This window comes from Nesoenas mayeri (genome assembly GCF_963082525.1).
Source record: "Nesoenas mayeri genome assembly, chromosome: 7".
NCBI classification, from domain to species: Eukaryota; Metazoa; Chordata; class Aves; order Columbiformes; family Columbidae; genus Nesoenas; species Nesoenas mayeri.
The window spans coordinates 15,995,951-16,023,887 of NC_137551.1; the positions used below are offsets into that span (position 1 = coordinate 15,995,951).

Here is a 27,937-nt window from a genome sequence, read left to right on the forward strand (position 1 = left end):
TAATCACATAACACTTAATTATTTTCATGAACAACTCAGAAAAGTATATTGTGGATCATTTCAATTTTGGGGTTTACTGGACAGGAAAAAACTTGTGCTTTGATGAAAAAGCCCTTGGCTTGCTCATCATCTATCCATTAAAGCTGAGCTGGGCTGCTGTCACTCTCTTGACAATATCTTTAGAGAAGAGTGGGTTTGAACAGACTAAATGATATGGTATTTCTTCTTTCCTGAAACTGTGTTTTGTAATTGCTGAAAAGAAAGGCTGTAACTAAAGGAGGGATCCTTTAGCAAAATTAAAAAACAAAACAAAACAAAAACAACCAACCAAACACAAACAAACAAAAAAAAACACAAACAAAAAACCACACAAACACAAAACAAACAACAAACCAAACAAAAAAAAACCCAAACAAACAAAAAAAACCCCACAAGTTTTTAAGAGTACTACATTATATATGCAAATGGTAACCGTTTATTAAAAAATTAATTGTACACCACAAAAAAACAAACCAAAACAAAAGACCAACACACCACACAAAAAAAACCTCAAAACAAACAAAGCCCACAAAAAACCCGCCACCACTACAGATGAGATTCTCCTAGAAAGATCTGTGTAATTTAGAAGAAGCTAAACTCTACAGGCTACTTTGAAAATTGTAGCCTACTTGCATTGAAGGCTCCTTGTCATGTTCATGAGGATAATGATGTCAGATGCCCAGCATTGTTAATTTTCACCCACCTGTCTACATCCCCTCTCACCTGCTTCTTTTATTTACTTTTATACTTGAGATTTATTCATCAGGATTAACAACTATGTATTGAACTACACAGGCTGCAGTGACTATACAGTGCTTCTGACCATCCTTTATATGGTCATTTTATTTTGTAGGAAGTTTTTAAATATGTACAAATATATTTGATTAGATCACAAAAAAAAAAAAAGTAAAACAGATGATAAGTGATAAGGTAGTCAGAATAACCCAGACAGGAGAGCTCTTGATATGATGAAAACAAGCAATTTGTAGACAGCAGTGATAAAGGACATATGATTAAAATTATCTAAGCATCATGTATGCATTTGACAAACATTTGCAATGGATGGGGTATTCTAGTTATTAAATCCACAGACTAATAATTAGGATGCTTAAGTCCATGCAATGGCACAGACAATTTGGTTTAGCCACTGTACTTGGTGCTTTCTGCCAGACCTTCTCAAACACAAAAGTTAGGAAAACAGTATTTTCTTTCTTTTATTCACTGCCTATCTTGTACATTAACTAAGTAAATGCACTGGGCCATGGATAACTTCTTGCTACACACGTGCTTGACAAAAGGTCCATATAAAAGATTTCATGATACTCAAATAAGGTGACAATGCAGCTGTAAGAGAAAACCACTCTTCTTTATACATTCAAAAGAAGAAAGCATAAGATCCTCAAGAACAGTAAAGGAAACATAGTAGTACCCAAACCTTTCAATTCTTCTCCAAATCAGCATATACATCATTAAAATTCTTCCTGTGTTTCAGTATGAAACACAAGTGTCCAGCATTAATTTTTTAGTAGATGTGTCACTTGCATCAGTAGCAGATAAATATAAATAAATAAAATTAAACTTGGTAAGCTCCACAATAATTCTGTTATGAAAAGTAGCATAAATTCCTTTGTTTGTTTTCTCTTAGAACCACCTCTATGATGTTAAAAAGATGGAGATAGAGACAAAAAATAAGGCAATTCTCCCAACAGCTTCAGTAAGTAGCCCTTCCCTATTATTCTCACCTGAGTCGATGGTGCATATGATGTGGTATTACCCCACAGGTATTCAGATACATGCTGAGCCACAGCGAGTTGAAATCAAGAAAAGGAAACATATTCCATGAGTGGATTTACTAATTCTTTTTCTAAACAAATACAAAGACTGGAGACGGCAGGTGCCAGACCCTTTATTAATTGTGCCCCAAGGCTCCAAAGCATGCTGCCTTATGACATTAGATCAAGCTCCTTTCTTTTCCTGCTTTCAAAATTCCCATTCTTCCAAGCTTTTTGACTTGCTTAGCCAAGCTCCACAGATTATTGCATTGGAAGTGGCCAGAAAAACTTTACATAAAAGACACTTCACAAATACAGATTGCTTTGTTAATCAGAATCTTCCCTCTCTGGCTTGTTAGCCAAAGCAGCTCTTCAAGCCTTTTCCAGTGCTGCTAATTTTTCTTCCCCCTTGCCCCCACTCCCATCCCCATCCTTTTCTTTATTAAGCATCAAGGAACAATATGCAAAAAAAATTAACTCAAAAACTTCATTCAGCTATGCAAACACACACAGGAAAATGTAGAAGGCTTTAAATCAGTTAGAGAAGGTTTTGTAATTACTCAAAAGCACACCCAAGCTCATCAAATGCAACCCTATTATTTCCTGGGTCATACAAGATATCTGTGGGATCGTCCTTGAAGTCTTCTGTCTTTACACATACTCATATGTAATTTCTTTTATAATATGGCTGTATGATATAAAATTCAACTCTCCTTGTCTAGGCTTCTCATGGGGTATTAAGAGTTACATGAGAGAAAAGGTAAAAAGCATGAGTTGACTAATGAAATCAGTGAGAGCACTTTTTTGTCTAAATATTGGAGCAATTGTCAAGGAGACAGAAGCTCTGACCGTATTTCATCTTCAAATTATGATTGTCATTGTTCATAGACTAAAAGAAATGTGACAGCCATCCTAAGATTTAAGATTCATAAGTATCTTTTCAATGACATATTTCAGTGCATTTGATTACTGAAATTACAATATGATCTATTTCATACTGTCCCCCTCCCCCTTCTAATTTAAACATGTTATCTATCAAACTCTCATTACAGAGGTTAAATTTCATCAAGCTGTTCTTAGGCACCTCCAAGTCTATTTCCAAATCAACAATCACCAAAATATTAGTGCTGCTGCTTAGTACTCAAAACATTTAAAGTACTTAAAAGAGGAACAGAAACTTTGCAATAGATCTTGAACAGAATTCACCCATAAGCTTCCATTTATTCTGTTGCCATCTACAGCTTGGCAAGCAAGATCAAAATACCCAAGATTAACATTTGGATGAATGGCTCCTCATATCTCTCTAGCCACTACAGGAAATGTTCACACTTATGAAGAAGTGATTCTTCTCCTAATATACTGTCAACAAACTTTTAAGCTACTTAAGGTTACATTTTAGGATGTGACACAAAACTGACATATTTGTCTAGCTGTGATGCTCAAAAATCTGCGGCCAGCTCAGATGACTACATCTTACCTATAGGAAAAGGAATATTTAGATGCTTCCAACACTGACCTAAATTTGTTCCCAAGAACCCAGAGCTTAGTAGTAAGGAATATAGTTGTGGCTTATTGAGTAGACAGGGAAGCTCTATAGAGAGGAAGGTGTTTTCCTCACAAGTTCATCACAATGGGTGACTAATAGAGAGAGCAAATTACCTGTATGCATACATAGTGCCTCTCATCCTCAAAGATTTTAAAGTAATGGTACACAAATATTGCTCATTAATTGATTTGGAATGAACATATGAGAAACAGAAATAAAGCAATAACTCACTACATGTGACATCATAACCTCTACATCTATATGTGTCTTGTTCCCCCCCTCCCTCAACGTCTCATTACCCTGCAAGTGAAGACTTGGCTGAAAATCTGAAAAGCCTCATCATATATCCAGCCATATGTGCATGGCTAAAACACCTGCAGGTAGTTGTTTTAAAGCATAGAGATGCCTAGCATGCAGATGGATTTACTCCCCATAATCTGTGCAGGTTTAACTACAGCCAAGGGGAGAAACTGTCTAGAGATTCTCCTCTTGCATTAGCATATTTTCTTCCAACACAGTACTTCTAGCCTACAGATCACAGAAACCACTCCCTAGAGTGGCTGAAAAATCTTCTGTATTAAGCTAATGAAATATGGGAATCAACAAGAAGTAAAAATCGCATGTCTTTTTTATTAGGAAGTAATATAATAGTATGGGGGCGGGGGGGGGGGAAGAAAAAGAAAAAATATTTATCTCAAAATCCACAAATTAGGGCAGTTCAAAATACCTACAAACTGGTATTACATGGTTTGCTTTGGAACCTAAGTCTTCCAAACATCTGAAGAAAAAAATAACAAAACAAGTAAAAATTTCAGATGAGGAATGTACTAGTTCTTTTACTTAAGAAGGATAAGTGTTAGCTCAACCATCAATATTTTGGTTTTTTTCTTTGCATTTCACTCTTTGTTCCATCACCACAACTAAGAAAAAAAAAACTTAGAATCAAAGGTAAAGTAAGTTTGACCTTCACAGATCAAAATGATTAGAATTTGCTGTTGAGTCTTTTTTTATTTAAAAGGATTTTCTGAAGGAACCGGTTAAAATTCAGTATTATCAGAACAATTCTGTCTGAATTTTAAATAACTCCTATAATATCAACCAAAATAATTCTACAGATATTAAAACAGGGTTCCTTACTGTCAAAACCTCATTTTCTGAATCAGATGCTGTTTGCCTTCCCAAACTATGGGATTGAAAAACTGCTTGTTTTAAGCTAATTTATAAACTGGCATCTTCCAGAATTTCTGCAGAAAAGTTCTACATTTTATCTCTTATATAGACAAGAACAAGTCCTGAACAACCTTCAGAACTTCACAATAGCAGTATTCATTCTTCACCTTTCCTGCCTGTGGTAGTGAAAAAAAGAATGACAGAGTAAGATTCAGCTCCTTGGTGAGACTCTGTAGCTTCTTCAGGGGTTACATTGACAAGGAACGATTTTAGATCCTTAAGATTAATCTGTCAGGAAAATCCTCTATATGCAGGATGGATAATTTAAGGTTACAAGAACCTTTCTCATTGTCATTTTCTAACCTGGATCCCCCACTCAGTGCAGTTCTAGGTCCTGTAGCAGCCACAGAAAATTTGCATCTGTTCTCACTCACCAAGTCACTACTAGAGCTCTTCCAAGTTTTCTTTGTACTCTGCAGAACCTATCTGTACTTTGCACCTTTTTTTTCACTTACCAAAATGCAATTCATATTTTAACTTCTCATGGGAACTTTTTCTGCCTGAATTATCTCTCTCCCAAATGAATGACATTATTTCAATCTTTTTTGCTAGGTCACTTCTTCTCTAAACATGCAGGCAACAGAAACAAAAAATAAACACATACACAAACAAACAAATAAACAAAAAAAATCCCAACAGCACATAAGGGTTAGCAGAACAAAAGAATTCACAGACATTAAGAATGTTTCAAGTACTCTCTCCTTTAAAGCTTGTGGGACCACCGAATAAAAATCACTATATTCCTTTACTGCAAACAGATTAAAAAAAGAATAAAAGCTTAGCCAACAATTTCTCTTTCACTTTAGTATTAAACTCACCTTGATAAAGGAATTACTTCTTATAACGACACAGTGGAACAAAAGTGAAAAGCAAGCAGTGCAATGATTTATAGCTAAGAGAGGGACTCCTTCAGCTATCCTCCATGATTCTGCTCCCATTGTGTTCTAGCATGAGATTATAGGGTAGAGGCAAACTTCACAGTTAGCAGCCTAGTAGATGTCTACACATCTCCTTTTTACCGTACTGTAATTTCACCTGGTATTTCTTTCTCTTAACACATTATGTACTTTACATCAGTAATGGCTGGCATTAGACAGCACCAAATTGCTTTTGAATGATATAATAGTTCTTTACCCAGAGTATATTTGAGCACTGGAACAGGCTCCCCAGGGAGGTGTCATGGCCCCAAACCTGGCAGTATTCAAGAAGAGACTGGACAAGGCCCTCAGACATGTGGTGTGAACCGTGGGGTTGTTACATACAGGGACAGGAGTGGGACCCAACGATCCTTGTGGGTCCCTTCTAACCAGGACATGCTATGATATCAAGTCTATTTATTACAAAGTTGCCTTCTTTCCTCCCCCTCATGGCGCAGTTCTTCTAAGCACGTATTTGGCTAAATACAGTGCTAAAGAAGTTACAGATACCACTACTGCCGCTGCTGGTGGTGAGGAAGCTAAGCTAGCACGGGGAAATCCAGCACACTGGCATGGGAGCCCTGTGGTTTTGGTACACATTCTGACGAGACATGAGCACTAATTTAGTTCTCCATTAATTCCAAGGAGCCATGTCTACCACTAGTAATGGTTTTGAAAGACCTAACTCGGGCCATGTGATCTTTCCATCTCTCTGTATGTGACCCAACACTGAGCAAAAGTAAAAGAAAACAAATTGAGGGATTGCAGTCGCACTTGGTCTTTAAGTAGATGTCACAAGGGTTGCTTGGATCCCCGTTTGTACGGCATTCCTGTGAAAGGACTCTTATTCACCAGCCTTATATTTTTTCAGCCTACTGTGCTAAATATGATCATTACATTTGGTAGGCATTCTAACAGAACTGCAATACAAATCTGTTTCACTTGAGAAGCAAAGCTTACGGTTCTGTAGGTTTTATAACATAGCACTTAGTACAAATTCACTGAATTTTTTCCAGTGCTTCACTATGTGATTTTAGGAGTCTATTTTCCCCAGTGGCATGCAAGTACTAAAACTGCACTGCATTGCATTTTGCTCTCAGTAGGTGAGAAAGTGCATACTCAATGGGTTATTTTCCATTCTTTATTTCAGTTTTATGCAGCCACAAGTGGGGGGTCTTTCAGGTGGTTGCCTAGGTTTACCAGGCACTTTAGAGTCATAGACAAGCTTTCTTAAAAGGGTCTTACAAAACATACCCATGTTGTCATTCATGCCTTAAAAGAATTTCATCCTGTGTAAATAGAAATAACTCTGAAAATCTCTCAAACTGTAAAAGACAACACAATGAGTACTGACAAAAAAAAAAGGATAAGTCATCATCTGTTTGGTAAGGGACACAAAAGAATTTCATGTGTTTATACTTATTGGTTACCTTTCTGTCTCCTCCCTTTCTTCTCACCAGGTGCTATTTCTCTGTTCAAGGGCATACAAAGCTAATGAAGGATGTCATGCTACTTTTCTAGCATCGAGGCTACTAACAGAACACAAAAACTTCACAAAACAGGTGAAAAATGGAAATCATCAACCTACTTAACATTTGCTTTCAGATCTCTAAAAGGAACTTGGATCAACAAACATATCATTAGCTCATGAATTCAGGTATTCATATCCTATATGATGTTGACAACTTTCTTTGCTTGTGTAAAAGCACACAATGAAATAATACAAAGATATCCTGAAGGCAAAATTAAAGAAAGGAACCTTCACCAACTCCTGGCAAAGCACACACACTGAATAAAGAAATGCAAAATACATTGCATCTTTTTGACTGTTCGTACTTTGGAATACATGTACGTGTTATAGCAAGATGCGCACATCATAAAGAACCAACACACAAGGGAACAAAATAGTTTCATTGCTGTTAAGAAGATGGCTGCCCTTCTGACTGTGAAGGAAACTTCTCCCCTCAATTTTGAAGTAGGCTTCCACATGTATTCACTATTTGTTTCTGATGAGACCCAGGGCCCCTTCACTCAGCTCAGTAACACTAAACACAGGACAGCAGCCAAGGTCACTTAAGCATCCTTTCCTGCTAAGAAGTCTAAATCCTCAGAGAAATGCAGCTCAAAATTGAACGTCCAAATGATTTTAACCATAAGCAATATGAAGAATTGTGAACAGTATTCAGATATTGTAGTACTTTTTGTGTGCACGTTGTTTTCCTTTCCTCAATAAAGAGTACAGCTATTTAGAAACTAAGATTTGCAAGCTCAAAAGCAAGATTCTATATCACATATATTCAAAGGCCTATATTTGTGCATCCAAAATAGTAGCAGTCCATTAGGCAAATTCATTTTCATGAAAAATAATTCTGGTTTGTAGAATATTTTGTGACCACATAGTAATATCTCAGATGACAGCCAGCAGTTTTGTCTGCAAAAGGATCAAGAGTCTCCTGAAATTTTCCTCAAAAAAATGCATTAAATGGAACAATGAGAATTTAAATTTTCATTAGACTCTAATTTTTGTGAGAAAACACCATCTTTCACATTTCCAATATTAGATATACCAGCTCTTAGCATGGGGCAGATATTTACTGCCTCTGGAATTAAAATATGCTCATATAACACAATATTAAAATGGAACATTTACTGTAAAGATTTTATTTTTTTAACCAATACTATAAAGCTTTATCCTCTCTGTTCTACAGAACAGTACAGGCTATATGGAATATAACAACACATGTCTATATGTTATTAAAAACAGTAAATTCCCATTTAAACAAGGGTTCCAATCTGTACACTAAACACTCATTAATGGTTATGAATCAAAATAAAGGGGGGGGCCTTGTAGCAGGTGTGCATATCTATGAATTTCAATACATTGTAAAACTGTCTGTAGCCAACAGCTTCTTCATTTGGCCTTTCTGAGCTCAGAGACAGGCAATTTTTCATGATTTTACTATTTCTGGCCAAACAAAAAGTTTTTAATTAAATATACCACATGATTCCAGATGTTTGTTTATTTGTTCCAATGAGGCTGTAAAAATGCCTGAATGATAAAATTGGAGGACTCCTGCAGAAACAGGCTAGGCTGGAGTGCTAACTAAACATGGGGATCTCTCAGGAGACTGTATATGCACAGCAGTGTGTGTGCTTTGAACCTGATTTCTCTGGAAGGACTGTAATACTGCAGCCCATGACTGCCCTTTCTTTATGGTAAAAGATTATAAAGCCAAGTGGCAAATTTATTGGCTTTTTTTTTTCTAACTGCCAGTTGCAGACTTAATGCATTATTTGCTCTCCTACATATCTAAAAAAAGTTTTAGATAGGTTTAAGTTTTTGGATCCCAAGTTTCCACTTATAGAAGCCAATGGTTTCTATGTTTTTCTGCCACTTTATAGTCATTCTGCTTGGAGCTCGAGCATTCTCATGGTTTCTTATTGCCAGCATGACAAAATGAGCTATGTTGTGAAACATCAGACACTTGAGTCTACCCAAAAATATGAAGTTACAGTTTTTTCCTCATTAATCATATTCCCTCTGATGTGACACTTGTATGGGTGACTGAAGCCCAGACAGCTAGGTTAGTTTTGGCAAATACAGGAAAAGCTGCAATGAAAACCTCAGAAATTATGGGAATAGTGACAAAAATATGGAAAATGGTCAGAGCTTCAACAGCCAGATCGGGGAATGTGCACTGTGGAAAAATGAAAGTCTCTATAATATCTGGAAAAACAAAGCTGACAGTTTTGAAAAGCTGCCTCAGTCTTAGGCTCCTAATTCCCATTAGATGCAGAATGTGAATTTTGTGCCCAACTCCTTAGATATTTAATAATATTTTAATCTAAATTTGATTAACCACTTAATTGCTCTATTTTTGTATTTTTAAGTCTTGCTGCAGAGAAACACCCCTATTTTACTCCCACAGAAACACAGCACTCCAGGAAGTGAACCTCCTCAAACTTACTTCTGGTCAGCTTAGTCACACCCATTGGACTCACTTTCAAACCACAGAACACAGAGAACTTTCACAAATTAATATATGCTGTCATTCAAAATGAAAATTTAACTTTTCTGGCCATCAAGAAAGACTTTGCACAATACTGCAAGTCACTCTATATATCATCCCTAACTCATTCACCCCACCCTAGTTTCACGTGATTAGCTGCTCTCATTATTGCAATATACAACAGTACATTTTTATGCCAAAGTTTTAATAATCTACAGATTCAAATCCAACATTCCTTGTATACACAGACAAGAAATTGTTGACCCTGTTAAGTGACAAGAACATGAATCCAATGATCCAGAAAATGTATTTCTTGAACCATATTAGTCAAGGTCACACGCAAATCCAACCACAATTTATTCCACGTTTGGGAAATTCTTTGTGCTTTACAGAGAGACATGCAGGCGCTGATCAAGTGAGGTGAACTGGTCCACAAAAGGCCACTGGTATTGGTGGCGGTTCTATTCCAGTAAACAAATAGATTAGGGCTCAGCAGAGGTACTACATGGGACCCTCCTTAATCTGCTCATTCTTTTCTGCCCAGCAATAAACCACTCCAGGGCTGAGAGCCGAACGGATCCCACGTATGTGCACTAGACCTCTCAATTCCTTTGAAAGGCAACATCTGTGACTCTGCTTCAATTCACACAATAGGGACAGACGTCTAATGCATTTGCAGACTTGGGGCAGATACTACTACATGTGGGCTTCTCTTATCAGATGGAAGCATTTCATGGTAGTAAACATCTCTAAGGACATGTGCCTTCAAGCATTTCTCCTGATCTACTTTGTTTCAACTCATTCCATCTACCTACTCTCCTCCCTGCAAAGCAAGGACATCAGAAAAACTGAGGAGACAGTAGAGTGCAGTGTGGAAGGAAAAAATCACAGTTAGAGGTATGAAATTAGTTGCACCACTGAAGTAACAGACATCGGCCAGAGCCATTCATCTCATCTCCAAGTGTAAGGTTTGGCAGGTCTACAGGCATAAGCAGGGGCCATTGCATGGTGACTACGAGAAAGACCTGGCCTGCCTTTCAGCTGCACCAAAAATAGCTCACAACAGAGCTCTTTAAACATCTGACACTACCTTCTCACATCTCCAGACTGCAAGGACTCCAATGGACCTCTGACAGATTTTCTCTTTCCAATCCCTTTAACTAAAGGAAAATAAGACAGGAAAACAAAAATCTTCTCTTAACCAAGTCTTCCCTCACATTGGCATGCATCTTTACCATAACCTTGCTTTCTGTGCTTTTCCCACATCTCTCATGGTTCCATTAGTGTCCATCTCCCAAACTGAAAAACTAAGCAAGACACTAGAACCCAATTTCTCATTTCATACAGGCAATCCAAATAAGATTTTTTTTTTTCTTATTTTTTTTTTCCCCCATAACAGGCTCCTTGTTTAAGTCTTCTCTCATAGTGCCAGAAGAGAAGGATTTTTACCCACTGCCCTTGGGGCTAAGTCATGAGCACAGCAAAACTCACTGTTGGGATATATTTCCTAGCATTAATAGGAAATGTCATAGCTTATTTTTGAGTGTTTCTGCCCCTGGAAAAATATGGTCCTGCCTGTTACATGCTACTGTGAACTTTTTTTGTTTGTTTTAAGGTTATTCATCTCATAGTCAGAAGATCCTGGCCTAAAAAGTATGCAGTCTATCACCGACTATAATATCATGCAGTTTGAAAAGTAAGGTATTTTCAAAGGACATGCCACATAAGTGAAAAAGGAAAATTTCTCTCCATTCACAGCATCTCTGTCTGATACAGAACTTCCATGTACTGTACCTGCTTGCAGTTCACTTATTCATCCCGTTATTAGACAAGTTAAAGCAAATACTTCTCATATATACACAGACATCTTTTGTTTAAAAAGTGTTTAGGATTCCTTAGACTAACTGAATGATAAAGTACTACCCACAGATTTTTTAATTATTTTTATTCTCTTTTTGGACAACATACAATGAGCTGCTTTTTGCAGATATACAGAAAAAAAAAATCAATTGATAAGCATAAAGTGCAGTTCACATTAAGAAAACTAACTAATTATGATAAGTTGCTACATAAATTGCTTTGTGACTTTCCCAGCAATCAATTTCAAACTCTAAATAAGCCTCTGGCTTGAAAATACAATGAGTACCTAACAACTGTGTCAATAACAACAACAGAGAAGACTGCAATGATAATATAAACAGGATAATTATCTTTCTGGAAGTAAGTTTTTATGCAAACCGATTTCCTTTTCTTTTTACGCTTGTGATTTAAAGACAGCGTGGCTTTTCAGAGTGCATGTGTACTGAGTTGAAAGCCTTCAAAAATAAGAACTGTGTGCTAATATTTGTTATTAAGAAGTGTGCATCAATTTTATAATTTGTTTCAGAAAGTTAAAAGTATTATCTTAAAACTCTAGACCCAACTCTTGAAGAATCAACATACATTATTAGTTCCAGATGAACCCGAGAATATTTATTTCTAAAGTATGAGCAGGCTAAGCTAACTGAGGTAGAACAGGTAAATCCCAGAAGATAGTTTGGGGCTTTAACACATCACATCAATTATATTACTGCCTCTGGCTCTCCAAAAATGCTACCTTTTCCCTTCAACACCAAATTTTGAGAGTAGTAGCTCTCCTTTGACACCTATTAGATTGTAAATTCCAGCACGAATGGATGGCCCAATGCCTATTGTGCATTCTAAAGCACACTTCTGTCTTGACCTAGTACATATCTCAACTCCTACAAAGCCAGTAGCTGGCTTACATATATGGTACATGCTAAAAATCAGTCAGAATGCATTCTGTCTAGTCATACCAGTCATTACTGAAAAGTTAATATGCCAACACTGAGTACAATTGTACAGTGTAATGACCACAGAGGGGAAAAAAAAAAAAAATCAAGTTCAGGTGTCTTCTCTAACAGATTATGTATATAAATCACTACATGCTTTTGCTGGGTTAGGAATGTGGAAGTCTGGAGAGAACCCATTCCCAAGCAAATCTTCAGCATACCTCTGTTAGACAAAAAGAGAAACTGAAAGCAAAAAGAATCTCTTATTTTCCTCTGTTCAAAAATGCTTTATAAAATTAACTCCAGAGTGTTAATAGGAAGCTTAAAAATATTACGTCCCAGGATTTCTGGACATTGCTTCTGAAGCAGTTTATGACTTTCAAACTCAGATGGGACTGTTTCAGAAAATAAGCAAATGAGTCTGTCATGACTCAAACATATTGGTAGAATAAATAATAATTTTCCATTTGGGCACTCATCATTCAAATAGAAAATGAGAAAACATAATGTCTGTTCATACCAGAACACTTGGATAATTAACTGAATAGACACCAAAACAGGACAGTGGATTTGTTCAGGAAGTTCTTACAAGCCAGAATAGATTAGAACTATTAAACCTTGGCATAAATCCAAGCTAAGGCTCTAAAAACTACTTACATAAATACAGGCTTAGTTTTTAATGGAAACTGCTACTTCTTCCTTTTACCAGTAAGCTATGGGGTAGACTTACCACTGGTTGTTCCCAGAAACAGGAGTGCAAGAAAAGGAGTAATTTGTAAAATGTTACTGGAAACCAAATGGCTTCATCAAATAAATAGGTTTTCAAGTAAATCAGGTAATAGACAATGTTATAAAATAGCTGTTTATACGAAGGGCATTCAGCGCTTTTTTTTTTTAATATGGGAAAAACAGATTTTCATGATAGTCATGATTTAGTAATATTGCTTCTCAAAAGACAGAATGATAAATTACTATTTGCCCCACCAACTGGAAAGCACTGTTCTTTTTGGAAGGCAATTCGGTTTTGAATGATTGCATGTAACAAAGGAACTTCCTTACCAAAGATGTCATTATGAAAAAGGATTATACAACCTGAGTGGAGTGAGGAGCCTTTTCCACACATTGAGCAAATCATCCTTAAAATTACAATTTTTATATTTCTTTTTCCATAAATTTCAACTATGTTAAAAATTGAAAGCTCTATTTTAAGATTTTATGTGTACCTAGGTAATAAACTGTCAATAAGGAACAGAAAGGTACCTGGCCCGTACATACAAAATAACATTTTTTGAGCAACTTCCTACTAAAATGCACTACATTTCACTACTACTGTGTACTGGGAGCATGGCCATTTCTATTTAAAACAACAATAAGTTACTGTTTGGGTTGTTTTTTTTTTTCTTGATGGTAAGTAGATGTGGACAAGCAGAAAGAAAGGTGTGGCATCATCAGCAAATTTGAAAACTAGAACAATACAAGCAATGAAATTTAAAAATAAATTAAATACGTTGTATGATCGGAGGACATTTATTTAAAATTACTTGTTTTATCTGGGTAAAAGAATATTTACAAATTGCACACAAGTAAATAATTGATGTCTAAAATAATGTAAAATGAAATATAAAATACTACTTTAACAACGACCAAAGAAAGACCCTTAGGAGACTGAGATCATTGTTTTGGAATCAAAACAAAAATAAAGCTAGCTATAAAATTACCACTTTGGAAGACTTGTCTGATGGGACAGTAATTTGATCTCATAAAGAATCAAGTCATATTACTGTTAGGTGACCAAAACCTGCACAGAAGTCCAGTATATCTTCTGCTAAAAAAATGTGAACAGTGGAACCAAGTAAAGGTTCAACTTTAGAAAGTAGGTATAAGCAACAAAGTAATTTAAAGAAAAACAACTTTCCCAAGATGGCCAGTTTTTTAAAGCTTAAAAACATGTATCCAATATTTATTGCTCTCTTCACATATGCTCAAGCATCTTAACACTGGATTTAGTATTTACACTGATTTTTCCATATCATTCCTTCTGATGCTGCACTGTCATATGCTGTTTCTGTGGGTTCTGAAAGTGAGACAGAGGTATTTACAATTCCTGGATATTGTTTATACAAAATATGGAAAGAACTCAAAAAAAACAGATCCTGCCTGGAAATTATATACTGAAAGCATGAACATGAAAGCTATAAGATTCATGGTGCAATGCATGCAGAACTATATGCTTTTTCTCTCCCTGCAAAACTCATAGGTAAATAGAGTGAGAAATGTCAAAGTAAAACTCTAGTATTCAAATACCTTCCACTTGCTCTTGGTCCTCCCCAAAAATCATTTTACAGCTGTAGCAAACCATTTGACAGACTTTCAGATTCTGGTAAACAAATTTCTCCAGGGACAAATAAAAGCACTTAGAAGCTTACAGGATTCTTCTTCCTAGTTTGCACTGAAAACTGCCAATATTTACAGATGCAACACCTGATTCAATCATTTTTTACAACACTGAAAGCATTCAGAAAAAATTGAAGATATTCATAATCTAAAATAGCATGTATTTCATTCTTTTTTTGGAGATTTTTCTATTGACTCCAATTAATTTTGTATGGGCTTGTGAAATTAAGAGATTTTTCTTTGTATAAAATAAGCTGATTGAGTTAATAGGCCCTGCTAGCAGGTTGTTTCAAGCTTTATTTACAACACCTGGCATTTTGGAAAGCTGTCTTAATTATTTTTTTGTGAATACACTTTTATATAAAGACTTATTGGATCACACTAATAATGTCTCTTTTAGGGCCAGTTTCACCCTTTCTTTGGATGACACTCTCTTTTCAATTCACTTTATTTATAACTGTGCTTAATCATCAAGGAAATTTTCAGCACATGTTTAGCATGCAAAGCAGACTATTTCTGGGAAGAGTAAAGACAGAAGTAACAACGAATTATGTGAACAGCTAAGGATTAGAAGTTGATAATTTGGGGAATATAATTTTCCCATTTCATAGAGAGTAGACCTTCTCAAACCCTAGACAAGACAGTGGTACTTAGAACCTGCTAAGCTCCAGCTCTGAACGGACACCTGTATGGACATGTCTGCAACAGTTACTAGAGCCACACAACTGCTTTATTGGAAGAGAAGATCATCAGTAATGCAGGCATACATTTGATGCTTAATGCTGCCAGCCTTTCTTTGGCCCAGTCAGAACCCAAAGTCAGCCATGAAGCCACACTTGTATCATCTAAGCAAACAGATCTGAGTATACCTGGCTTTTAATGGTATTTTAATATATTTTTTAAAAACTTACACATTTACAACAGTCTGACATTCTACTTATTGTCTTACTATACCCTAGCCATTTAATCCAACACTAGAAATCCAACCTCAAAGCAAATATGCTTACCTGAAAATCAAAGCCACAACACATACCTTGGGAATTGGAGGGGTAGTGCGTTGCAGTTATTTTTCATTTGTTTTGTTTGGGGCAGTTTTGTGTGTTGTTTTTTTGGTTGATTGGTTGGGGTTTGGTTGTGGTTTTTTTTTGTTGTTTTTGTTAATCCCTGAAGACCAGCTGTGTGCTTAAATCCAGGAACTTGGTTTGGTCCATTTTTCTTTAAGAAGTACCAGTTACTGTAGAAACTCAGTGTCAGAATACAACACTCTAAAGTACTTTCAGAACATCTGATTTCCAGTACACAATATCAGTTTATACCAAGACCAGAATATAGCTCCACAACCATCTTTAGCCCTGCCACAACAACAGTGATATAGGCTACAACAAATTACAGTTTAATCAGTTGCTTTCCTCATCCTTCCCACCGGATCCTTGTTCAGCTGCATTGCAAAACTGCCTCTACACAAATGGGTTACATGATATCAATGCATAATATGAGAAATAAAGTTCACTTATTTAATTTAAGATGAAAAATTCTGCAAACTTTATAAATTTCTCCTTTTTAGAACAAAGGTGAAAAATTTGGAAAGCACTCTTCCAGATTGTTCCAGTTTTTCAACTGTTTTTCCTTGAACATTTTGCTCCATAGGTATGCAAAATGAATCTGAATATTTGCCCAAGGTGTTTTTTAAGTTCTAAAGATTGGTGAAAAAGGAAATTGAACACTTATCCACCTGTGATGTTGAAAAAAAGAGAAGAATCCCTTCTTACTGCAATGAAAATGTGTTAACATTCCAAAATTATAGCTCTAAATTGTTAAACTGCCAAAAAGCTCTCTCTTACAAATATTAGAAAGTTTACAAATTCTCTCAAAATTACCAGTGCTGCACGTAGTCATCTACTTAACAATATTTAAGTACTCTAATCTCTTTACATTTCTCTCACGTACACAAAATTATCACTGAATGTTATTATCCATAGATTTGTTTGCTTTCCCAGTAGACCACCTTTAAATCCTATTTAAGATGAGTTAAAATCTGTAGGCTTGACAGGTATGGTTTTCTCATCTAGTGCTTGAAAGGCACAGTGTTCTCTGTGGAGTGCCAGTGTTGCAGTAACTAATACATAGAAGGCTTTACAGCAAAGCTGACCACCTTGCAGCAATTCATACCAATAAAAGTTGAGTTCATACCTCTGTGATTGGTAAGGTCTCTGGATCCCGAAGGCAGAGGGGTATAATGCATCTCTGGAGAAGCGGAGGCAGCATCACTAGAAGCCTGTGTGATAAAACAAAGACCAGTACTCTGAGTCAGTCAATGATTATGCAAAGAGGATGCACCTGTGAGATGAGGACTATGATGTGGTTACAGGTGCACAGAGTTACCAGCCAAGGAGGATTAATTTGTTTTTGTTAAGGCTGCCTGCAATCTTTCAAGGTCACTCTACTCACAAGAGTTTACACATTGATATAAGGTATCATTACTAAAAAAAATATTTTCATACAGATCACAGGTTCAAAAAATTACTATTATCAGGAAATCTTTATGCAATGTTAAACTGTTCCTCTTGGTGAAACAGATTAATATTTACCTGAAGGAAGTTATGTGTGTGTCAACATGTAAGAAAGGAGACAGAAAACAGAAAGCTGCAATAAGATACCATACTTTTCAAAACTAATTAAAAAAAAAAAAAAAAAAGAAAAGATTTTGCCATTCCACTGTCCTGTGAGCTAAACAAAGGGATCTCTTAAAAATTATAATGCCTATAAATGCACAAAAGTGGACAAGGATATAGGAGTTGATAATAATAAACACTTAAAACCAACATCAGAAGTCTAACGTATTTGAGGTACCAAGAAAACTTGCTCAGAATCCTTAAAGGAAAAATGTTTAGGGAGAAGAAAGGAAACCCAAATCTTTCCCCATAATAGAGACTGCAAGTTCCTATCATGCCAATTTAAAAATATTAGACTGTGGAGCTATAGCTTGCAATAATCTTCATCCAGTTGGAGTTTTCATCTGAAGGAAAGAGCAATCTAAATCCAAGCCAAGTCGCATTTACCATCTTGCTTTTTAGTTTTAGAGCAACAGTGCTGGATTGTTAGGAGGAGATATGAAAATAAACAATCACGTAGGTGAATATGAACAATTATGCCAGTTTTTGAAATTTAATTTAAGTTAGATGGATTGATATCATGGTAGTGATGTGTCCAGTTTCAGGTACAGAGTTTGCTCTGGAATGTTTACAATCTACCCATTGCAACATGCATAAATAAAATGAGTTTTAATAAAAGACATAAAGGACAGTGTCACTAAAAGTTACATGATAATTTATACTATCATTTTGATAATAATGATAAGGCAAATAAAGATAAGAAATACAAAAGCTAATCTATTGAGGCTCATGATAATTTACTAAAGGAAGTCTTGAGAAAAGAATTGCCATCTTCTCTGCAGGTTGTTCCATACTGGTATATTGGCTTATAAATTCCAACAGTCAATCGAAGGAATCCACCTCTATTTTACCTCTTATTTTGTAGTTAATCATATCCTCAGATTTTATATATTTTTAACTGAAATGAATTCAAACCCAGATTCACAATGTCTGGTTAAGACAAAAGTGTAAAACAGGGCTGTGATGTTTTGGAGAAGAAAAGCTTAAATACTACTTCAAATCTTAATTGCCAGACTAAACCTGAGGAAAACAATCAGATATCCACAATAATGAAAACTAAGCATGGCAATAAGTTTATTAAAGGCTGTAACTTAGAAATCTTCTTTATCATAGCTGTTGGACTCCTAGATTACAGTATATTAAAATGTTAAAAGGTAAGTGATTAAACAGATTAGTATACTAAGCTTTTTCTTTTGGACACCAGCTGTTATGTCAGACCATAGTTATAGTCCCATTTTTGTCCCCAGGTGATAACATGAAGACACATCATGCATCAGAATAAACACCTTAATAGGGACAAGTTTGCAAGAATGCTACTTATCAGATATGAATACAAAATCTAGAAAATCCTGCCTCCGCTTTTTCACCAGTGAAAACATACTCTCCCTTTCAGAGATGTGATATCATAGATACAACTCTCACCCTTAAGCTAGAGTGAATAATTCTTGGATTTTAGCAAACTGTAAACAATCTACACTGGACTACAAAGTATTGGAAATTTTCCCTCTGATGACCAATATGAGCTGAGGGCACATAACATCTCAGAGGATGATAGATGCCCGTAACACCCAGCAATGTAACATCTGAAATGAATTCCAAGAACAGCCATCTATTCACAACTACCTGTTTTCTTTGGGCCTAGTTGTTCTGGGTAAGACAGGAAGAAAAATGTCACTAACTATTTAACTTAAGCCTTCATGCCTGTAAATCACTCAAAAAACTGGAGAAATAAGTGGTCTCATACTGCACACTCTAGATGTTATCTGCTTATTCAAGTGTACTTATTTGGGACTCTAATAACAGTGAAGGTTTCTCTTTGGTACTTTTATTCTCAATTTAGACTGTTGACAGCTTGATGATAGCTTTTCCTAAAATTACTGGAAGAGACTTTGCCTTTTCAGCAATATACTACTGAGTGAGCAAAATTCAAGAGCTTCTAAAAAGGATATTGGAATGAAAGGACAATTTAGCTTTATTTCCAATTCTAGGAAAAGCAAAAACAGAAGGGTTTGTTTATTGGTGTTTTGCTGTTGTTTTATGTACAGTATATAATTCCTTGTCAAATACAGAACAGTTTTCATTACCTTTGAGCTAAGCGTTCAGTTAGAGCAATTGTAATTCTATGGAATATCATCCAGGGTTAGGATTGTTTTGCACTGGCTGGAGTTCTGAATCACATTTCTGAGTAAGCCTGTGCACCAGCAGAAAGATAACTACTTGTTTCCTCTACCACATACTGATGTTTGGCCCTAAGCTATTTTCCAAAGTGCAATTGTATTACTTTTAATATTCATGGGAATATTTTGACAGTGACAGCATTGACATGTGACAGTTATGTCTACAAGTATTGGTGACATATCCACCAGAAGTTCTTGTTGCAGTGGAAAGCAACTACAAATAGCTTTGAGGAATGCTGGTTAAATGGGTGGTATCTTCGGTTTTATAGGAACGGGTCACCAAAAGGATCAATAAAGAAATTCTAACAGTATTACTAGAGGAGAAGCTTGTATTCTTGCAAGCATTACAGTAATAGAAAGTACAAGGTATAAAAGTTACAAGACCAATAAAGTTAGAGCACTCACAGTACTAAACTTTTGCTAAATGGAAGTATCATTTTCATATTAACCTGTAAGTTTTGTCTTGTCTTGTCTAAGAGTTGTACTTGATATTAAATAGGCAGATTGTAAAAGAGTATGTGATTTTCAAACTATGTTCATAAAAAATACAGATACTGTAAAAGCCGAAGTAGGAACAACAAAACAAAACCACAACAACCAACCAACAAAAACATCCACTGTCCCACCAAAAACACCACTCCACCTAAACTTTGAGTAATTTTAATTAAAGCAAGGGTTATTGTTTAGGAAATTTTACTATTTGTTGATGTGTAAGATGTGGCTTGATATTAGTCTATATTGGAATATCACTAATAGCCGTTGATACTTTATATTCTTCTATTTTTTCATACACCTTGTATTTGTATCTTCTCTACTCATATTTACCCTTATTTCTAAGGCATGTCACAAATTCTTTACACACCTATACACATCAGCAACGGTAGTAGGCATTAATGTATTATACCTGATAAATTTTACAATACAGGAAGAACATTGCTGACAAGGGTTCAATAGATATACAATGCACTTAAGGAAAGATGTGGTAAGTGAAGTTGTTTCAATACACATACAAAGATTTCCTTAGGTACATGGATTTAATTCCAGAATGTTTTCAGAGGAAGTCACAGAGAAAAACCTTAGTTTGACCAAGGTATCATCCAAAAGAGAGATGGTAGAGTGCAAAATGAGATGTGTTCGGGGGTGGGGGGGTGGAGGGGGGAGTTTGAACAAACAAACAAACAAAAATAAAAACAAACAACAAAACACCCCCCCCAAAAAAACCAAACAACAACAACAACAACAAACAAAAAACAAACAAACACCTCACCTTAAGAAAACATTATGTACTGTGGAGCTCAAGACATAGACTAAGGATTCTCTTGTGTCTCTTACTTCAGAAAGATATTAAGTGTTTGGCATTTCTCCTTTGCAATATGTTTCTCATCCAGTATATGAAGAGATGAAGAGGCAAGTTTCTTGGGGACAGCATGATATTCATTCTCCTGACGCACAATTATCTAGAATTCTTGTGTTCTGTGGTACTGTTGTTTGTTTTTATTCATTACAGTTTTAACACTTGGCAAAGTCATCCTGTAGGGTCATTGAGAAATGACCTTAGCAATCTGAAAGCTCATTGCTTCTCATTTAGTGATTTATATTCAAATAAAAATGTAAAGCAATATTGTGACATTACAGTAATCAGCCCAATGGTATGTATCAGATTATCAGATGCAAAACTTGGATTTAGTAAGAAAGTATGATTTATTTCAAAAGATGTTTAATATATCCATGGGGAAACTACAATTAAGAATGAAGGAAATCACTGCGTTATCCATTTTTTAAACTGACAAAAACATTTCTCCAGAAAGGTATATGATTAATGGGACAATCTGTGATTTAATTCCAACTTAAAGCATGAACTCATACTTGCTTTAAAAAAACTTTTCCCTTTATTTAAACTAAAAGTAATATTCATTTATTCTGTCTCAAATGCACTCAGTGCTCAAAATTAATCATACTTTAACAGATACATGGCTTATAATTTTAAGAAATGTCTGCATAAACAGCTACTTGGGTTCAGGACTCATTTTGGATCTCTTGGGCACAAATATCTTTCCCAAGAGACACAATGGCAACAGTTCTCAATAATTCATATATATTTCAAAAACTTGCCTAAATATCTGTGTACCAATACGTCAACCCCTTTGTAACACTGAATGTAGCAACTCACATCTTAACCCATGAGTATACTGAACCATCATGATTTTGTTATATTTGTGATAAAATGTACATAATCTTTCCATGGAACTCCTCCTCAAGATTTTCTTCCCCCAAATTTTAGACATAACAAACTAGAAATTAATTGTGTACAGAGTAAATATATCTATATAAATCATATAAATGTGTGGTGAGGAGAACAACCTGCCTAATAACAGAAAGTTATTTAAATGTATTAATTTTATGTTGAATTTATGACATGCCTGAGGAGAGTATCAAAACATTACTCTAGATGGACTGTTTTTTCCCATGACTTTGCAGAGCACCAAGCACAACGGGGCTTTGATTTGAGTGTGAGGTCTTTGAGAGCCTCGTGATAGCAGAAAATATTACAGGAAGCAACAATACACCAAGTCTTTAACTGTTCCGTCCTAGGGAATGGTTAGGGAAGAACAACTTCATTTAAAATGTATTTGCTTTTCCATGAACTCAGGAACCACACAGTCAGTGAAAGAAAGGGATGAAGTGGGAAAGAAACGGTAAAGAAAGAGACAAGAAAATATGCAGAAGTAGGACCTGACAAAAACCACTATATATGGCAAGCTACAAAAAGTCTCGATTTCCTCTCCCCAGCTGTGAACTAGACTAGAGGTCTCAAATCGGCCAGCCTGAGTTTGTGACCCATCCTAATACGCTAGTACATTCCGGAAAACCAAGAGGTGGCATGGCATTCTCACAGGGGAGAGACAGCTTTCCCTGATGAAAGGGGATTTCCAAACTCCCCTGCTCCACAGCCAAGCATAGTTAACTAGAAGTCAGCAGTTGCCTTTACTAAACCCTCAGCATAAATCAGAGTCACATCAGTTAAGGGGAAAGGAGAAAACAAATGTGTGGTGTTATCACAACTTGCCTGACCTCCACAGGCTTACTGAGATGACCTCCTAACCCAGCATGGAAATAGTGATTTGTTTTAAAATCTGGTTTTAGACATTTGACCATGGTACTGAAAAATAGAAGAACACAGCAAATGAGTACTGGATAGAAGGTGGGAAGGAAGGAAAAGGGTGTCACCCACTGCTGTCTCAGTCTCATGCCTTGAACTGTGCTTCTCATGTTTTGCTGAATGTCACAAAGATCTGAATGACTTTCTTTCATCAGCAGCCATTTTTAAGAAAATTACAAGTAGTAATTTAACCAATCCTAATAGAAAAGACAAGCACAATCTGATTACATTTTAATTTATTTTTATAAAACTATCTCATCAGAAATAATTTCCTAGGTACTCTTTTTTTTTTTTTTTTTTTTTTTTTAATAATAACCAGAATTCATGAAACAAGAACTTAAGGGCAAGTATTGGTAGAATAATGGATTTTTTTCTTTATACTTTTTTTTGCCTACTAATCTAATACTCATAATAATGTTTTAAAAAGTCATCAGGAGTCTGACCTTCTAAAGTCTGTGATGCATAATTTCTAGTATGATGTGGAAGTGAAAAATATTTTTCTAGTATGCAAAAACAAAAGTAAGGCACGAAGGGAAAAATAAAAGAATAACATTTTATAACATTTAGAAGAGAATGAAGTGAGCCATGCACTGGCAACTGGCTCTCAAGAGTCTGGAAATCTAATTAGACTAAAGAAAAGTTTCATTTGTTTAATCCCTGAATTCCACTTTTCAAGGAATAAAACCCCCAATATTTGGATGGTACCAGTAAATGAACATCCTGTGTAGTATCAGGATATAGTGTACATCTGCTGTGTTGAAACAAATTTGTAGAGACCAATGGTTCATAAATACAAATGATCTGCTATTTTTGGCAACCACACACATTCCTTCAAATACTTTCAGCTGCTGAAGGGGGCCTTGAGAAACAGTAACATTTAAATGACTCTGCTTTCCAAACTAAATCTCTCTACTAGACATTTCCTTTTTATATTTCTAAACACAAGAATAAACAAAAAATTATCTAACATTTATACCTATGTTAGCAAAAACTGCTACAACCCATTTAATAAATAACACAAATATTTCAGCTATAATCAAGCGTGTGACTTTGAACTTAGCAAATATTCATTCCAGACATTTTAGCAGTTTATTTTCATATGTGATGCTATTAATAGAGTAGGCCAAATTACTGTAGTACTAGGATGACAAGGAGAACAGTGATCTTATATTTTGGTTGGCCTTTCAATTTTAGCGATCTTTAGTAAGAAAAGGCAAGATAATTTTGCTTATTTAACAGAAGTAGTGGAGCTTCAGACAATTCAAAGCATTTCGGAATATATTTCTCATTCTCATACAAGAGAGATTATCACACTTCTCACTCGAATTTACCCTTCGGTTTTCACTTGATGTTAAATTGCAAGGTTGGAAGCAGTGCGCAACTGGATCAAAAATGTAAATGAACATTACATAATTCTTAAGCATTTAGGCTTAACTGAGTGTAATCGATATGTCTGGTTTGCAGCCAAATTCAACTATTGTGAAAAGCACCTAATGTATGGACATTATTTTTGGACTACTGAATGCCAGAAAATAATGAGCTGGCATTCAGCTTTAGTGAATCAGACCTTGAATTTTCATCTAAGAGCAGCTCTGAATTATTACTGAAGATAAGGTGTAAATGTGCAAGGGAATTTTATCCATGTTTCTCCCATGAATCATAAATGAGGAAAAAAATTACAGTCTAAATTGCACTTAAAAGGAATAAAGTCTTTTCATGTCATACATGATTTATCAAAATGATCTCATTTTAAGAGTACTGTGGTGTATCTTGATTAATAACATTAGTAAGCATGATGAATGGCCTCTTTAATGGTAACACTGAATTTATTGGCAAAATCCCTACTTCTACCAAAAAGGGTTGGAAGTAGAGAGCAGCAGCTAGTAACTTGCAGAAACGGCTTAAGCAAACTCTCTTCTGTGTATTCTGACATTTTGAAAATTCTTAATTTGAGTTTATTCTCAGGTTCATTTTGAAAACAAGTAACAGGTTTTACCTAATGTGGCAGCTCTAACCCCTACAAATGTCACCTTGGAGCTCCCTGAAAACAAGCTGAACACTGCATGTACTGTAAGAGGATGTAGTGTATTAAGGTCTTTCAGGAACATTGGCCCCATCCCTTTATGACCTTTTTCAATATCCTCTTCATTTTGCTTTAATATCCTAAACGCTTCCCTTCTCCCATTTCTCCATCTTCCCCCTTCCCCCCCCCTTTTTAAGCCTGCTCCAGCCTGCTCTAACTAATTTCCTTTTGGGCTGACAGATCAGAGGCCTTCCTACCACTGTTCCTTTTAGACCTGTGAAGCCCTCCTCGTAATCCTGCTGCTTGTCCACAATTAATCTTTCCAGTTGCCACATTATTAACACTACCACCCACAGACAGAGGATGCCTGAGCATGGCTGTACACTTGCTCCCCACTGGAGCATCAAAGTTGTCAATCACACACTAGTCAGAAAGTTGCCTGCTGTCAACATCAGAGGTTTTCATCCTCTCCTACCCGCTGATCAAACATTTTTCTTCAGAAGATTAATTCCATGTCCCCACCCATTTCCTCCCATATCCTCTTTCCCTTTTAGGTTTACTCAATGATCCATCTTCTGTATGGAAAAGGAAGCAGTGTATAATAGAAATCCTTTCAAAACAAAAGTTCAGCAAAACTAAATTTAAATCCCAGCTGTTATCAACCTCATTCTCCCCCCCTTACCCCCGCAAGTTAAACACCTTAAAGAGCCTGGATTAGATCTAGTCACAAATGCCTTTCTTTGATCAAAGGCTCCAAGACTTTACACAAATATAATCACAAGGCAATGACTGCATCTAAGGAGCCTGAATTGATTTGTTCTACTGTAACACACAGCATACAAAACACCCACTAGTTTTTTTTTACTTCCGAGACTATGCTTTTTCAACTTATATCACTCAAAACCCAAGAATTTTAGCATCTTCTTCACACCAAGTTTTCAAATTCAGTAGGAAAAATACCTGACTTCTTATGGCATAGTATTTGCCTTATATCTTTTAAAAAAAATGTATCTTAGCTACCTACATTTAAAAGCAGAAGTATGCAAGAGATTCTGCTGCTCACTCAGTTCAGTTTAACAAGTTGAAGAAAAGTAACTTCACTATTACCACCTCTCCCTGCCCATAAACCAGATAGTGTATTTTCAGTATATTCTGTTATGGTAGATAACAGCATCTGTCCCTAAAGGAGCACTTAAACATTCTAGCAATACAACAGTAAATGAAAGGAATACCCGCTAACATAATCCAACAAGAAATCTATTAACTGTAAAACTTAATGCTAGGTTTTAAAATAAGAATAAATTCATTTAAAATCTCACTACAAAATAAATTCAAAGTTGCTAAATCATACCCCTAAACCAGATTTTTTTGAATGATTTTTCTTGTCTTAAACTGCTATTAATGAAAATAAGGAAATCAGCAAAAGACTCCCAAAAATATAAAACAATAAAGGAAAATCTGCTGACCTTGACTCCTGATCTGAATTTGAGAAAGTAAATCCAAGCAAGAAGTACACATTTTATCTGGCATTTCTTTACCATCATCTTAACCATCTTCACCTTCTGGGAACACACATTTAAAGAATTATTCAAGGGCCTTACACTCTAGTAAAATAAAGCACAAGGAAAAAAAAACCACACACATACACAAAAAGCAACAACAACAAACCTGTCGTATCCTAAACCAGAGAACTCTGCAACTATTGCTAGAGAATTTTGGGTTGTCACAGAGAACTATTCTTTGAGGTGTCTTGTAAAGCTAACCACAAATGAACTTCTGGATGCTAGCAGATGATAACCTTTTCCTAAATTCCTACGTCACCAATGCCCAAACATGTCATTTATTGCATTTCACTCATCATCCGACACTCCCAAAGGAGTGAAAGAAGAACACTGAGCTTTTAAATGTTACAACTTCAACAGAGGTGTAAAAGCATAGGAAGTCACTTATGTGAAGGGAATATACTTATAATGTATTAGATTCCAAGTTTCCTTCAGTCATTCTCTGTAATATTTTTCAACCAATTATATCACAACTGAAAAACAGAGCACTCTTGGAGTAATTGCTGTGATTCATGCTATGCTATGGCATAGTAGCAGTATACAAGCTACATATAAACACAGATGCAGAACTCAAATACATGACATACAATACAGTAACTTTCTGCTTTTCATAGATCTGTATTTTGAAATACAGACAATTTAGAACTTCTGCACTTGTTTTGTTGTTGATGTCCATAGATTCTTCAAAAGCAAAGGCAGAATCAGCAAGGTAAATTACATATTTTTTGATAGGAACCTCTGAGACTATTGCATAAATTAAATCAGTAACATAATATCATCACTTGCAAACACATTCAGTTACAATCAGAGGAATGCAGAAGTGGGTATACATTTCACTGACTAAGCATAATTGTTTGCAATGCTAGAGGGTTTACTTTGCGTTACTATTCACTCTGCTGTCCCCCGCCTGCTTCATTATTTCAGAAGTATGGGCAATGCTGCAAAAATTACAGCTGGGTCCTAAATATTATGATACCAATAGTTTAACGACTAGTGTTGAGTTCCACCAACGTCCTCACAGGAGTTAAGGCACAGGAATTGTGAAATGAGAAGGGTAAAAATGCTTCCAAGGCATCTTCATTCTGTCCTGTGGGAACAAAACTGAACTGCAGCTAAAACCTCTTGTCACACTACCTAGTCAGCAGAAGGGGGTGCTGTAGTGTAACCTATTTAAAATGCAAATAGAGTAACTTTTGTAAAAGCAGATTAAAACTAGCGTTTTATTCAGTTGGCATACCCACAGCATACTGAATGCTGGAATCAGACTTGTCACTGCACACCACAGGTTATTAATAGAGCTCAGAATGGTGTTGCTAAATGTGCAAGTTAAAAGCAAATAAACAAAACCGGATTTATCTGTGGTATTTGTTCTCTAGGATAATTCAGCAAGGTCTGCCTTACACTGCACATTTGTTTATCCAAGATCACTGAGGCTCTTTTTTTAAAGCATTTGATTGATAGACACCACAGCCAGAAGTTCTGGGATATGTGATCTATAGCATTAACATTCTAGAGAAAAACACAGTAATTTTCAACATGGACAAATAAATCTATTAAATAAGACACACAGGAAAGAGTCTAGGGTGCATAACCACTAATTTCTAATAGGCCTTTCTGGACTCTCGTGAACTACCAACACAGGA

General features: G+C 35.8%; 1 protein-coding gene across 1 annotated transcript in view; it reads right to left on the reverse strand.

The window, feature by feature from the left end:
• Window positions 1–27,937, reverse strand: part of LRMDA (leucine rich melanocyte differentiation associated) — a gene marked incomplete at both ends in the record, with an annotated part of 454,575 nt that overhangs the window by 89,217 nt on the left and 337,421 nt on the right. The window contains one exon of the mRNA XM_080348335.1: window positions 16,891–16,975. Coding sequence (XP_080204461.1) covers window positions 16,891–16,975 — 85 coding nt within the window. The remainder of the gene's footprint in view (window positions 1–16,890; window positions 16,976–27,937) is intronic.